We start from the raw sequence: 16,115 nt of genomic DNA on the forward strand, positions 1-16,115 counted from the left end.
TGAAAAAGTAATCAAAGATAACATTATCAAGTTTTTTTAATAGCTCAATAAATTGTGTTTAGAGTGTGTATGAAGGTGTTTGAATGTTTTGTCGAATCACCTGTTGACCAAGGCAATGAAACTAGACATGTTTGATTTCTTTTCAGTTAAGCTTCTTAAACAATTCTGGCACAAACGCTGGACAACATATCTGTTTTTAATTATTTTTGGCACATCTTCTGAAGTGACAGTAATTTTATTAGGCAGCGAATGTTTGCACAGGTACAGTACAAAATAGTTCTGATTTCAGATAATTATATCCTTCATTTCGATGTCAATGGCTAGGTTTGCTACCGTAAAAGGGGACACAATGAAATGGATGAGCCCATGTTCACGCAGCCTCTGATGTACAAGCAGATCCAGCAGCAGGTGCCTGTTCTGAAGAAGTATGCAGATAAATTGATATCTGAAGGAGTTCTGACACTGCAAGAGTATGAGGTCTGCACACTATACCAGCTGTATCTCAAATCTGTAGTCTTAATATAGTAAGATAGTTGAAATCAAATGTCCTGATCAGATATAAATCAAATTCAGATTTTCTAGTCTCAGCCTCCATTTTATTTTGTTGTGTGGATTTAGACACCAAATGTAGCTGGGTGAGAAGCCTTGCGATAGAAGCCCATGATCCTTGAAATGCGATAACTGCTTCTGAAGGATTGGATGAAGATGTTACTTTAAAGTGGCGCCAGTCTGAGGCACACAAGTGGGCAAAATTAAAATAACAAGGAATTGGAGTATCCTATTTTCTTGACATCCTGTAACCTCCCATGTGCCAGGTTTTCTAGTTGGGGGCCTTTAATCGGGCCGGAGGTTAGAGACTCCCACTGTCTTCCTGCCTCTACCCCCATTAAGTCAGTGGCAGGAAGGCCCGTGGGTGACCTTCCCATCCTCCGCCACTCAGCAGCCTCATGTTGCCGCTGGTGTTCACCCAACCGGCAGCGGGCCATGCAAGAAGCCCAATAAGTAAATCCTGCTTGGGTTGTCTTTGGGCTGCCAGGGTGGATTCCTCATTAAAAAGCATTCAGTGCCTGATTAAGGGACCTGGCATTGGGAAGGGGGACTCGCTGAGTGCCAAACCCCTGCCTTTGCCCCCGCTCGCAACCATCACTCATCAATGCCTAGGTCCATCTATGATCTTGGGCCTTGGTGGGTACAGTACCGTAAGCAGCAACTGCTTTCCCAGTGGAGCTGTCAAGCCATGAAGAACTGCCAAGTTCTGACTTGCTGCCAGCCCTCGACAGGTGACCCTTTCATCTCCATTATCCTTGATCTCAGGGAATCCCCACCGTTGCCCAGTTTAAGTACAGGATTGGCACTTCATGTGGTGGGACTTCCCAAATAGAAGTGACAAGGTTTCTCCAGCTGATGAGCGAGACCCTTGTTGCTTCCATTAAAAACAGCCCCTTATGTAGGCTTCTTGATGGTATAAAGATTGCTGCTAGAATTCTATGTTTTAAGTTTAGAATTTTGATCCATGTTCCTAATTCAGTGTTAATACTCTGCACGTTTTCTTTTTGACGTTATTTGCATTACTGGGGAATGTCAAACTAGCCAAAAGTTTGGACATGTTTTTATTCTTTCATGAGATGTGGGTGGTGCTGGCAAATCCAACATTTATTTCCCATCTCTATTTGCCCCAACTGAGTGGCTTACTCGGCCATTTCAGCAGGAATTTAAGAGTCGAACATATTGTTGTAGATAGAAACATAGAAACCCTACAGTGCAGAAGGAGGCCATTCGGCCCATCGAGTCTGCATCGACCACAATCCCACCCAGGCCCTACCCCCACATATTTACCCACTAATCCCTCTAACCTACGCATCCCAGGACACTAAGGGGCAATTTTAGCATGGCCAATCAACCTAACCTGCACATCTTTGGACTGTGGGAGGAAACCGGAGCACCCGGAGGAAACCCACGCAGACACGAGGAGAATATGCAAACTCCACACAGACAGTGACCCAAGCCGTGAATCGAACCCAGGTCCCTGGAGCTGTGAAGCAGCAGTGCTAACCACTGTGCCACCGTACCTGGTCTGGCCGACATGTGTCACTAGATCTTCTGGTCTCACTGACGCCGCACCCCTGTCACGGGTTTCCCAGCGGCCTGGGATTGAGTCAATGGGAAATCCCATTGGCAGTGGTGGGACCAGAAGATCCTGCTGCTGGCCAATGGTACGCCGCCTCCGACCACGCGAAAGACACCGTGGGGAAGCCAGTGAATCTGTCTCCTTGTCAGCGCTGCCAGGAAGTGCATGAGTTACTCTCTTGCCCCTTCCTTTGCCCCCAGCCACTGCCAGACCCCTCCCTCCCTTGTGGTGAACACCTGGTCTCCTTTCAGGTGACTCCTCAGTTGGACATTTAAGCTCTGTAAACTGCATTTGATGAATTTTTCTGTTTCAAGGAGGAAGTAGCAGACTATGACAGGATTTGTGAGGAAGCCTTTACCGGGGCAAAGGATGAGAAAATTCTTGAAATTAAAGAATGGCTAGATTCCCCTTGGCCAGGTGAGCAAAATTCGATAGCCTTACGTGGGAGGATATTCTTGTAAGACTTGTTCTAAATATACATAGCGATAGGCTATGGTTTTAAGCAAAGGTGTAAAAAAACAAGCAAGTAGAACCTGATGGTAACTGAATGGTAGTGCTACTCCCAGCAGTTGAAGAAGATATTTTAAAAATATCTGCCAGTGGGACCAGAGAATCCGGCTGGCGTGAATGGCCAGAGAATCATTCCCCCCCCCACCCCCCCCAACCCAACCTTGCCAGAATGTATTTAATTTGTGTCTCAAAATAAGCACTGATCTTGTCTTGCTCTCATATTGCCTGATTAATATTAGCAGTGTTAAACGGTACCTCAAAAGTGCTAAAAAATTAACAACTAATTGTTAGGCGGTGTATTAAAAAAATGAACAATTTCACTATCCGCATAATGATTACAAAGAAAAAACACTTTTTATCTTAGGTTTCTTTACTCAGAATGGAGAACCAAAGAGTATGACTTGTGCCCCAACCGGCCTTTCCATGGAAATCCTGCAACATATTGGGAATGTAGCCAGCTCAGTGCCGATAGAAGGTTTTACCATTCACTCAGGTATGTATATATGTTAACAAATCACATTTATTAGGTGAAAGCATGGTCAGCGCAATTATTTTAGGTCAAAAATGATTCTGAAAATTGGGGGATTAATCGTATTGGTTCTATGCTGATGTATTTTTTAAATTCGGGTTTACACATGAATGTACTCTGTTTTTTTGTTTATCAATATTTCATTGTATCAGAAAGTTCACAGTATTAGCTGTCAGCCTGTGGTGTAGGAGATGGACCGAAAAGGTGCAGTGGGTCAAAGCAAACACCATCTGCTGTTTAAAGGAGCACAAATGAGCTGTTTCCCTAATTTGGCATGAATGTGGAATTGCTTTGATTGTGAACTTACCACAGTCAGCCAGCCAAATATGAGCGCTTATGTATAATATTCAAATAAAATACATTCTGAGCAGAGCAGGATTCATATGACCCCATCGGTCTTTTTTATGCATGAGACTACAGCTGTATGTTATTGGCCATCTGCAGCTTGTGCCCATTCCCTCCCTGTGATTCATGCTGTGTTTGGTACGGTGACAAATCTGTCACTGGCTGAAATAGAGGCAGAGTTGGAGAAAGGTGGTCGCAGGTGGGTGTAATTATTTGAATGTAAAAGAAGGAAATATAAAATATGATTCATGTTGGACCTTTGAAATGACCTGCCAGCCTGAGAGTGTTTCTTGTGCACCAATATAATTGGTCTTTTACTATGTATTACTCAAGCCCTATTTGTAACTTTTAAACTGAGGCAGCCAATAAATAGATTTCTCAGAAGCTTATAAAAAATTGGATGAAATGGGAGTACAATTAAACACAGTAAGAGTAAGAAACCCAACTGCAGGCTTTGCAATGAGTCAGGCAGATCACGGGTTCAATCCATGGTCTGCACTCTTACCAGATTTCAGCGAGCGTGATTGTAGGAAACCTGTAATTTGATCTTCACTTTCCTGACCTTCCAGAAGCTCAGGTAGCTTCTGTTACAGAACCCTGATTGTCACATTGATGTAGCTTTCCATCCAAAGCAGGTAGCCTGCCATATTTGGATTCTACCCAAGATGGTGGCCAGAGTGCCAGTGTTATATGGGGCAGTAAGTGACCATTTTTAAGGCTGCTGCTAGTTATTTATGTTTGTCAGAGTGAGTTAGAATCAGACCTTTGGTCTTTGACAGGGAAACAGTGGCTTAGGAGAGGACCAGGCACATTTCATAAACAACTGTTAGAGGCACCAGTGATTGTTTCCCCCTTATCTCCTTACCATCCCTCCATTGAAGGCATGTTTTCCCACTCTCTCTCTCTCTCTCTCTCTCTCTCTCTCTCTCTCCCCCCCCTCCCCCCCAAAAAACATATTTTGCTGGTAAGGGGGCGCTCCCAATGGGTCTTGCTTCATGAACCCCCTCTGGCCCCACGCTATTGGCACTGTAGTGCAAAAAGAGTGCAAGCATTGGCTCAATACAAAGCACCATCTCCATCCTTAAATGTGAGAATCTAATGGCATTCTGCAATAAATTCTGAAGTTGCAACACCATTTTGAACACATGCCAACGGTAAAAAACCTTTAGTTGATAGAAACCAAATGGCTGCTTTGGAACTTGTATTGAAGACTGCATTGATGCGATTAAGGGAAATGTATGCAAAACCACCTGGTATTCATTTGCATGCAATTTTCCTCGTTCATCTTCTGCCGCTATCAAAAAAGTATATTATGGGTGTAATTTTCCCAGTGTCATTTTGGGTGATAAATCCGGTGTGATGCCAACCCGAATCAGATCACAATTTTCCCACACTCGTCCTTTTTTGGGGAGGGGTAAGTTTTGCACTGGTTCTGAGAGGGATCCTGGTCTCAAAATGAAATTGAAGACCCCCCATCCTCTCCCAACAGATGTCGGGACCCCCACCCACCTCCCCATTGAAGGCATATTTTCCCGCCCCACTCCCCAACATAGATCGCCAGTGTTGGGGGCCCTCCCAATGGGTCTCGCTTCATGACTCCCCCCACTGCATGACCTTCTTCATAGCCCCCTCTGGGTCCTCCTCCTTGGGACTGCCCCTGGAACCTTAGCAGTACCCATCAAGCAGTGCCATCTGGCAGCGCCTCTGCAGAGTGCTAGATGGACATTGTCATTTCCCCGTTCACCCGAAGAAATGACTGCGTGCCTATCCGGCCTGATCTCCATTTGCGGAGACCAGTAGTGATTCTCACCAGGTTACCGCTGTGTTTGAGGGTCAGAGAATCCCAGGAGCAGGGAGAATACGGCTTCAAATTGATCATGCATAATCAGGAACCAGATTATGTCTGCACACGGTGGCTGAGAGGTTTGCAATGGGTTTTTTCTCTCGTCCTGGATGTGCTAGACCTCTCAACGGCGATTTTTCCGACTCTGCGCCACCCCAACATGACCTGCGCTGCACGAAATGCATCAGGAGAACAACAGCCTATATTTAGGACACAGCAAAGGATTAACACAGATTTTGTGTATTGTACCTGTTTTCCAAGGATTCTTTGGTGCTAAATCTAAATGCCACAAAAGCAATACTTTGTTGTTTTTGTGACAAACGTTTTCTTTCCTCCCAATCTAAATTAAATTGTCAATTGCAGGAGCTTGTAGATGCTGTTTTAAGTTTATGTGCTTATTGATAAATCTATTTACAAATGGCGTTCTTTGCCACTTGCCAGAAATGTTATTGATCTGTGGCATGCATGTGACTGCTTTTGCTATTTGTCAGGGGCAAGAGGTACTGGGTATGGTAGGGAGCACAATGTTTATGCTGATAGTCTATTAATCCAGATATCTGGACTAATGTTGTGTTCAAATCCGATCTTGGCAGTTTAGAATTTAAATTCAGTTAATTAAATAAATCTGGAATCAAAAGTCTAGTATTAATAACAGTGACCATAATGAGGGGGCACAATTTTAAGGTGAGGGGCAAGAGGTTTAGAGGGGATTTGAGGAAAATCTTTTACAGCCAAAGTGGGAGTGGGAGTTTGGAATGCATAGCCTGGGAGGGCAATAGAGGTGGGAAACCTCACGACCTTCAAAAGATATGTGGATGAGCACTTAAAATGTCATAATATTCAAGACTAGGGACCAAGCGCTGGAAAATAGGATTAGTGTAGATTTAATGTAGTTTTGTTGGTGTAGATTCAACGGGCTGAAGGGCCTCCTCTATACAGTATGATTCATGATGTGGAGATGCTGGCGTTGGACTAGGGTGGGTGCAGTAAGCAGTCTCACAACACCAGGTTAAAGTCCTACAGATTTATTTGGAATCACGAGCTTTCGGAGCACTGCTCCGAAAGCTCGTGATTCCAAATAAACCTGTTGGTCTTTAATCTGGTGTTTTAAGACTTCTTACAGTATGACTCACTATGACTAAAACTACTGGATTGTCCTAAAACTCACCTGGTTCAATAATATCCTTTAGGAAAGAGAATCTGCCATCTTTACCTGGTCCGGCCGATCTCTGCATTGGTATTTGTTGGCTGCCGTATTACCTTTCCTTGAAATAAAAAGTTAAAAGTTAGACACGGTGTGGTGAGTGATTTAGAGAACGCGAGAAAGAAAGATGAGGAGAGCAGCTGGAGAAAATAAATATGAAGCTGATGATTGAAGGAGCACTACAGAGAAGGAGAAAATGACTAGCAGACAAAAACACAGGGGAGAGTTTGAAATAACTAGATTGAGTGACAAGCAAATGGGAAATAATACAAAGACTTAGGCCGAGAGTTTCACTCCCAGGTCAGGTGAGCAGACACGGGAGAATTCCCAACTCCACGTGTGCCCGGATGTCAGATCTTCTGTCTGGGGGATGTGGGCTAGAATAGCAGTCGAAGTGGGCAACCCAGGAAGAAGTGAAATGACTGCCAGAGCCTCAAGGCCGGCTGGATGGATTGATGACCTGCCTCCAGGCTCTGCACTGTGTCCAGAATTAGAAAAAAAAAGTTAAAACATAAAACATCCCCCAAACCTCACCCCACATCCCTACACACACATTCTCCATGCCAACACATGCCCTCACTCATCCCCATTACCTTTTATAATCTCAATGCCAATTTTGTGCCAATGTACGCTAACCCACCATCCTTTAACCCCAACTTATCTAGTGTCCAGCATGGGCAAATCTCAGGAGCCATGTTGACACACACAGTTATGTCTATTGATGACCTCGCTATTTTCATTGATTTTTAAAAAAACATTCAATAGATTGAAATTTCTTCAACTAATCTCTTATGAAAATACACATTTTTGTTCCATAACCACTTCATAGAATCCCTATAGTGCAAAAGAAGGCCATTCAGCCCATCAAGCCTGCACTGACAACAATCCCACTCGGGGTCTATCTCCGTAACCCCATGTATTTACCCTGCTAATTTACACTGACACTAAGGAGCAATTTAGCATGGCCAATCAACCTAACTGTAACTTAGGGCTGTCAATCAAACTGCTCACTTAACATTCAACCACGATGATAATGTTAACTTGTAAAACTACAGCAATCTCATGTGCCAGCATTGGCATACAAAAATGTCAAAATCTAGGGCCCAGATTTTCACCACAGTGGAAAGTCTGTCCTAAGTTTGCAGGGTTGCGAATGGAGATCATTGCAGCACAAATCATTTAATGACTTCCCTCAGGCTTCTGGCAACAAACAGAATTAAATATCAAGTGCTGATTTTTTTTTAAAAATCTCCACACTTTTAAAAATGTTTACTTTTAACAAGTACTATTAGATGTTTTGTCTACTTTTAACAATCCCAAAGGGTGTCTTGCTTCTCCCTGAGGCGACCCGGAACCATATCCAAAGGGGTACCTTATCTCTCCTGGCTAGCCACTGAGTTTTAGAGCAGCCCCTTAGCTAGTCTAATCTGCACTCGCACTCCTGCCCTACCAAAATCGCACTTCAGTGGGGGGGAGCTGATGGTAAATTCCTCCACAAACCGCACATGAGCGAACTCCAGTCGACTCGATTACCACCCGAGCAACTTCATCGTGGCAAAAATCTGGGCCCTAGATTTTGACAATTTTGAGAGAGTGTGCTGGTACATAAAACCATTGTAACTTTTAAATAATTTCAAATGCAGATTGTGAGACACTAAGAAATTACTCTTCCATTTCACTGCGCACATATTTTTCCAGCTGCAGACATAAACAGCAAAACATCCTTGGTGATAATGGTCTCTGTAATTATGCTAATCACATATTTATTTAAAGGAAACCATTATAGCTTGATAGCTCAAGAGGATTCTCCAGGGTAACATTTCACTAAAGTCTTGATTCCATTTCTGTTAATTCTGGATCTATTGTATGTCAATGAAATTTACTCTATTGGAGAGTCTGAAATAGAGAAATGATATACTTGGTGAAGGGCTAACAGCACTGTCAATCTATTATATTCAGGTGAAACACGTGGATTTCTGTAAATTTTTGAACTAGCAAGATTGAATAATTAGACCCTCGAATACAGGTGAACAGTTGTCATCTGAGAAGACTGTAAAGGCATAAAGAACAGAGCTGTTTATTTATTATCTGTGTGACAGATGTGCATGAAGGACTTCTGCATTGATGTATAAGAGCTAATGGCTGTTTATTAATTGTGCTATTTATCTTCGTATGCATAATATGTATTCTTAAGCATCATATATTCTTAAAAGGGATTTGAGGAACACTTCCACAACAGCTTTCTGATATATTTTTCAAGCATATGCTACTCATAAGGTTTGACCGGCTAATTTTATCATTTGAATTCAAATTTGTGTTCTGCAACAAAACAGGCTAATAATCCTCTAATTCGGAATGCCTCACTGCATGTTAGCACACAACATAGTGATTGGCAGACTTGGGGAAAAATAGGCAGGCTGATAACCATCCGCATGTTTGTTACATGCATAGTTATGGAACAGTACAACACTTCTTGCACTCCCACTGGATTTCTTGTCAATTTGTAACCCAATTTAACTTTATTTATCTTTTGTAATCTTGAATTTCAATTACATTTGAAAATGAATTTGTAGCGGAGACACTAATGGCTCACTGAGTAAGTACACTGGCTGACATGGTGGTGAACTATCCAGTTTGGGAAGGAGTTGGATACTTCAGAGTGAGCCGGTCTCAGCTAGTTGGTGTTTGGGGAGGGAAGATTGCAGTTGATGTCTGTGTCCTCTGGCAAAAGAAGAGAAATATCGGGTGTGGATATGGTCATTCACCAGTGATATGTGATGGGAGACTATGGGTGGGATTTTACTGGTACGTCCACCTGAGGTTCGTACGATCCTACCCAAAGCTAACGGAGAATGCCGTTCTCTGAGCCTCGCCAGCCCCCGGAATCGGAGTGGGCGTGCCGGTAAAATTCCGGCCATATGTGGACATCAGGTGAGGATAAGATTGAGCCCGCTTACAACATTCCTCATCGTCAGCTGCTCAAATGTAAAGGTTAATTTCCAAAAGAGCCGATAATGTTCATGTGACTGAGCTCTCCAATTAATGGCCACTTAAGGATCTCATTCCACCCCGCCGATATTTTACCCACGGCAGGAGAGGGAAAGCCCAGCAGCTTAACTGCGCAGGCTGGCTGGGCAAGGAGGAGTCTTTTCCAGATCTCCTGGGCCTAGTGAAAGCACCCTCTCCATTGGTCATCCTCCCTCTTTTAATGCTCCCCTGACCTGTTGAGCCTAGCTCCTCACTCCCCCTCCTCCCACTCCTAGCTTCGAATTGGTGCAGGGCAGCCCTCGGGATTGTGGGCAGGCACCCCTTCACTGCACTTCACAAAGCACTTCTTTGGTTGTACAGTATTTGAACTGTTAGTGGTTGTGAAAAATACTATCAGAATGGAAGCATGTTGATCTTTCTTTCATTGCACCTCAAAACATTTTGCATGGGCTACTACCAAACACTGTGTCCTGTCTAGTTAATGAATGTGCTGGGAACTGTCTCCTTGACCATACATCTGGGGAAGTTAACATTTCAGCTCTCAACTCAAAAATCTCTTAATTGGATTCTCACCACTCTGGGGTCCTCAAGGATATTAATATGTAGGAACATTACTTTCCATCTGTTCATGAATACTAAGTAATTGCGCTAGTTAGTCAGGGGAAAAAGAGAATTGTACTCTCTTGCATTATACCACACCCTTTCAGTGATTATCTATTTCATATACCATTTGAAGAATAAAAATCAATTGTGACGAGCAGGGAAGAAACAGTTTTATTTTATTTAGGGGTTAAATTAATCTTCAGGTCACTCAGTTAGTTACAGACTGGATTGTTCTGTAGGCAAATGTAATAGCCAGTGTGCACTAAGGACTCACGAGCAGAAGACAAATAAATGTTTGGATGATGTGTTTTTGGTGGTGTTGGCCAAACAGAGAATATTGTCCATGTTACTGGCACTGAACCCTACTTCTCTTCAAATAATGCCATGAGATCTTTGATGTCTCCTTGAATGGAAATGGTTTTCCTCACAATACAGCACTCGTTCAGTACTGAACTCAAGTGTTAGCCTATATATATTATGCCCCCAAGTTCTAGAAGGTAACTTAAACCTATAACTTATCTTGGAGGCTACTACCTCAGGCAAGCTGAAACAAACTTGTAAGAAAGGTGAACCATGCACATTCCCTCCTTATGGGAGGGAATAACTGGAACCTATTTCAAAAATGAAAGGTTTCTAACACTAACAATTAGAGATCATTAGTCTTTTAATCATTGATACCAACATCTTGTTTTCATTTCTTTTCCTTATTTTTTGTTACTTACCTGAACAACTATTCATCATTTTTCCAGGTTTGTCTCGTATCCTGAGGGGACGAGCAGGGATGGTCAAGAATCAAATGGTTGATTGGGCCCTCGCAGAGTACATGGCATTTGGTTCTTTACTGAAAGATGGAATACATGTAAGGCTTAGTGGACAAGATGTTGAACGAGGCACCTTCAGGTAAATTGGAGTGCTAAATTCGATGGGTAATCCAAGTTTCTACACTGCCTTATGTCAAAACTTTGTGAAATGCCGTGGAAAGTTGAGTATTTCTTGATTACCCACACTCTCTGAATTTCTTTTGATAATCTATAACTTCAGCTATTCCAATTTTTAGAATCATTACAGCATAGAAAAGGCCATTCGACTTGTATTTGTGCTGACTTGAACATTTCTTGAAAATGTTTATTTATTTACTTTTTCAGTAAATAGAAGACTGGCAGATAGTTAAATATAGAAATTATGTTAAGGCAATTATAGACCAGTCAGCGTACCATCAATGATAGGAAAAATAATAGAATCCCTACTAAATCAGAGAATGGAAGAGTAAAGAAAAATATGGCAATGAAATTTCAAAAGAGAAAACGTTGCCTGATCAACCCTATTGAATATTTTGCAGAGGCAACAAAGAGAGTAGATAATGGTAACTTAGTAGATGTCATCTATCTAGATTTTTAAAGCACCTTCCATAACGTATCCCATTAATAGAAATAGACTAATGAATAAGACGAGATAATTTGGAGTCAAGGGACTAGTGATGGAATGGATTGTTAGCTGGCTTCAAGAACAGAAAGCAGAGAGTGGGAGTAAAGAGTAATTTTTCAGAGTGGCAGAAGTGGGAAGTGGTGTTCTACAAGGATCCGTACTGGGACCAGCGCTGCTCAATTTACATTAGCGATTTGGGCTTTGGAATCAAATACACCCCAATCACTGAATTTGCAAATAACACCAAATTGGGCTGTTAGTCAATACTGAGGACTGCAACAGATTAGAGGAAGATAGTAATAATCTTGCAAAATGGACAACTAATTGGCAAATGAAGTTCAACACAGATAAGTGTGAGGTAGTTAATTTTGGTAATGAGGAATTTACTTTATACTTGGAAGGTGTCAGTCCAGGTGGGGGAGAGGAACAAAAGAAACTTCAAAGCACAAATGTCCCAATCACTAAAAGTTGCACCACAGTTTAGCAAAGCCATAAAAAACAGACCAACACTGGGCTTTATTTCTAGAGGGGTAGAACTGAAAAGTAATGAAGTTATGCTCAACCTGTATCAAGCCTTGGTTGGACCACATATAGCATGCAGTTCTAGTCACCATATTATAAAATGGATATAGAACAGAGAAGATTTACAAAAATGATACCAGAAATCCCTGCCTATACCTATCAGGAAAGGATGAACGGACCAAGTCTCTCTCATCTTGAGAACGAAGACTGAGGGGTTATCTAATATAAATTTTGATCATGAGGATACAAAGAGAATGTTTCCACTTGTGAGGAAGAGCAGAACTAGAGACCATCAATATAAAATGGCCACCAAGAAATCCAATACACAATTCGGAAGAATCTTCTTTATCCAAAGAACGATGAGAATGTGGAATTCATTACTGCAGAGAGTGATGGAAGTGAATAGTAAAGTTGCATTTATGGGGAGGCTAGGCAAACATGCAAGGGAAAAGGGAATATCAGGTTACAACGGTAGGCCTCCATCCATCTTTCCACTTCTAAACCTAAAGTAGAACGTAGACATTGGCATGGATTGTTGGATGGTTGATCTGTTTGTGCTGTATTTCCTACGCAATTGCATCTGATTATGAACGATAGGTGACCATATACAATGAATTATTACATTTACAGATATGTTTCTTGCTCTAACTGTGTAAAACGAATACTTTCTAAAAACATTTCCATTGTAAATTGATGTCTGTTCGAAGGATGCAATTTCAGGTTGAAAAACAAATAATCTTCCTTGGAAGGAAGTGTTTAATTTAACTACTCAAGAGTCAGCTACTTCTCAATAAATCTTCATGTTGCAATGCTAAAACTATAACATGCATTGATGTAAACCATCATCCCCATTATATTAATATGTCTAAATTACGGTGATGTGGTATTTTAATTTTTTACTGAAATTTGATCCATTGTAAGTTTTATGAGCTTTCAACCTGCGTGAGATGAAGTTTTATTTGAGTAATTTTCTTCCAAGAAAGCCTCCAGAAATCAATGCAGCAAACTCATTTCAGATACTTGATTTGATGCAGACCAATCAATTGATATTGAGTTTGTATCCAGCATCAGACTGTCGGACAAAACAGTCATTTTTCTTATTCGTGGAACAATGAAAAATTGAGACAGCTAAAACCTTTCAATCTGTCTTTTTTCCAAAAAAAAACCCCATTTTGTTCTAAGGTCTGCCCTAGCCTTTTTTTGCCTGACTAGATTAAGAATTGCTCTTTTTTTTTAACCTCACCAAAATAATGCTGCAGTCCATGCTGTTACTGCTGTCCTTAAGAAACAAGTACTTAAAACAAAGTGTTCAAAAAGACATTGCTCAAAATTGAATAGCGAGGATAAAGGAAAATTTTGCTTTCTGAATTATGTTGACCACAGAAGTGCAGTATTTTGGAAGCAATGCGTTGATTTCTACTTCTCAATGTGTGCTGTTGTGTTTGCGTGGATCTTTAATGTCAAACATTGTTACTTCCGCAGCCATCGTCATCATGTGTTGCACGATCAAGACGTAGACAAAAAAACATGTGTGCCCATGAACCATTTGTGGCCAGACCAAGCTCCTTACACTGTTTGCAACAGCTCACTTTCTGAGTTTGGCGTCTTGGGTATGTTAAACTGTGTTAGAATCCTTTTTTTTCTTTGAATGTAATTTTAATTTTTTACTGCTGATTAATGTAAGTGCTGGGCTAGAACTGGTGTAGAAGCAAGCCAAGCTAAGCCAACAATGCCTGCGCTGGCTCAGCCGCATTCAACGAATGGATGACAGCCAAAGACTTCTGAGGCCGGAAAATGGCAGCGGGGGGGCCTGTAGCGAGAGTCGTGGCCGCTTGCACCCGTATTTTACCATCAGTATTTCTATATCTGGTCTGATGTGTCATTAAAGTTTCAGTGACATTATCAGCCATTGTACTGAAAAGCTGGTGAAACTTTTGCTCATTTTAAAAGTTCTGCCGAATGAAAACACCCAGTAACTTATCGATAGTTTTTAAAGTATGAGTAATTCCCAAGTGGTTTAAAATTTTAGTGCTGTTTAATTCCGTAAAATAACCCTGTGAGCCAGTATTACAATAGCATTCTAGGATTTCCCTCAAGTTATCTTGTGTGGAAGGCACAAGGCAAGAATCATTATCAACTTACAAGTAGCTGGGCTGCCAGATGTTACCATATAACACTGGCACCTGTTCAAAACTTAGAAGCTTTCTATCAAGTTAGTGTCGAGTATAAAATGAGTACCTAGGGCTATAAAGTGCTCCTGTGGGAGAATTTTCTGAAATGAGTGATGTGAAGCTAAATATGGATTTTAAATAAAATCTCACCTATAACAGAATTGCAAACTTGTTGGAATTCTGAAGATTCAGTCATCGAGTTATCTTTTGAGATTTAAGTTAAGGAGAGATTTGTCATTTTTTTTCAACAAATATGACATTCATATTTTTAGGGTGATATTAAGTAATTGTGCACTCGCTGTCATCCAAATACCCATGAATGATTTTTCAGATTATTAGTTTATATAAAACGTGTTTTAATTTCCAAGGATGTTAAAGGCTACTTTGTTTATTTCTCAATACATTTGTCTAGTAGGTAAGACTGCCCTTGCTTGTTTCCACTTTCAACCTGTTGAAGCATCTCCATCAATGGTTTCTCTTCTAGACACACTGCCACCATCGGCTCTGAAATAGCTCAAAGATTTACACTTGGTCTTCCACCTCTTCCTCCTCTATGTGCTGCCCTGAGACAACACATCCACACACACGGCATCAGATGCCACACACATGCCAATGACACCCAACTGTACACCTCCACCACTTCTTTGGACACCCTCCACTGTCCGTGTGTGTAAAATTGCATGGCCTACATTTATTCTTGCATGAATCCAAGCTTTTCCAGTTAAACATTGGCAAGAGGGAAATCATTGCCCCTCTGCCATAACTCCATATCCTTGCCACCAACCCCTTACCAGGAAAATGTTTTGGATTAGAGTAGATTTAAACATATTCAATAAGGTAGCCTCCACCACTTTAGTGGGCAGAGAATTCCAGAGATTCACCACCCTCTGAGAGAAGAAGTTCCTCCTCAACTCTGTCCTAAACTGACCCCCCCTTTATTTTGAGGCTGTGCCCTCTCGTTCTCGTTTCCTTTCCAAGTGGAAAGAATCTCTCCATCTCTACCCTATCCAGCCCCTTTATTATCTTATAGGTCTCTATAAGATCCCCCCTCAGCCTTCTAAATTCCAATGAATACAAACCCAATCTGCTCAGTCTCTCCTCATAATCAACACCCCCCATCTCTGCTATCAACCTGGTGAACCTTCTCTGCACTCCCTCCAAGGCCAATATATCCTTCCGCAAATAAGGGGACCAATACTGCACACAGTATTCCAGCAGCGGCCTCACCAATGCCCTGTACAGATGCAGCAAGACATCTCTGCTTTTGTATTCTATCCCCCTTGCGATATAGGCCGACATCCCATTTGCCTTCGTGATCACCTGTTGTACCTGCAGACTGGGTTTTTGCGTCTCATGCACAAGGACCCCCAGGTCCCTCTGCACAGTCAACTAGCTCCGACAATTCACCGACCCTCCAGCGCAACCAGGAACCAAGCGTGAATCACAACTAATCTCCAGAAATGTGACTAAAGATTGGCACTGCAAAGGGAGGGGGGGGGGCTCCTCTGGCGACCCCATATTTTGCTAACTTTGGATGGGGGTGGGGGGGTGGTCTTTGCCAGTGAGTAGGTGGGGACTGGTGGCTGCAGCATTGCCGACTTCATATGATCCTGTACATGTCTTTGAAATTAGAAATTCTGGGGTAGAATTCTGCCCTTTGTCTGTCATTGACCTTTACAGTAAATAGTCTCACAACACCAGGATAAAGTCCAACAGGTTCATTTGGTAGACCCTTACAACCATGCTCTTGCTCATCAGCCCACACTACACCCCAACCCACCTGCAGCTATCCAGCCCTAACCATCATCCCCAGCACTTACACTCTAAAATTTCTTCTCAGATCCTCT

The 16,115-nt window shown here is 42.0% G+C and overlaps 1 protein-coding gene across 3 annotated transcripts in view; it reads left to right on the forward strand.

The window, feature by feature from the left end:
- LOC144480245 (2-oxoglutarate dehydrogenase-like, mitochondrial) overlaps positions 1-16,115 on the forward strand; it is a 93,809-nt gene that overhangs the window by 40,218 nt on the left and 37,476 nt on the right. For all 3 annotated transcript variants that reach the window (XM_078199512.1, XM_078199514.1, XM_078199513.1), the window contains exons 12-16: positions 325-477; positions 2,443-2,545; positions 3,003-3,131; positions 10,900-11,050; positions 13,580-13,707. In XM_078199512.1, coding sequence (XP_078055638.1) covers positions 325-477; positions 2,443-2,545; positions 3,003-3,131; positions 10,900-11,050; positions 13,580-13,707 — 664 coding nt within the window. The remainder of the gene's footprint in view (positions 1-324; positions 478-2,442; positions 2,546-3,002; positions 3,132-10,899; positions 11,051-13,579; positions 13,708-16,115) is intronic.

This window comes from Mustelus asterias, chromosome 28 (genome assembly GCF_964213995.1).
Source record: "Mustelus asterias chromosome 28, sMusAst1.hap1.1, whole genome shotgun sequence".
Classification (NCBI taxonomy): domain Eukaryota; kingdom Metazoa; phylum Chordata; class Chondrichthyes; order Carcharhiniformes; family Triakidae; genus Mustelus; species Mustelus asterias.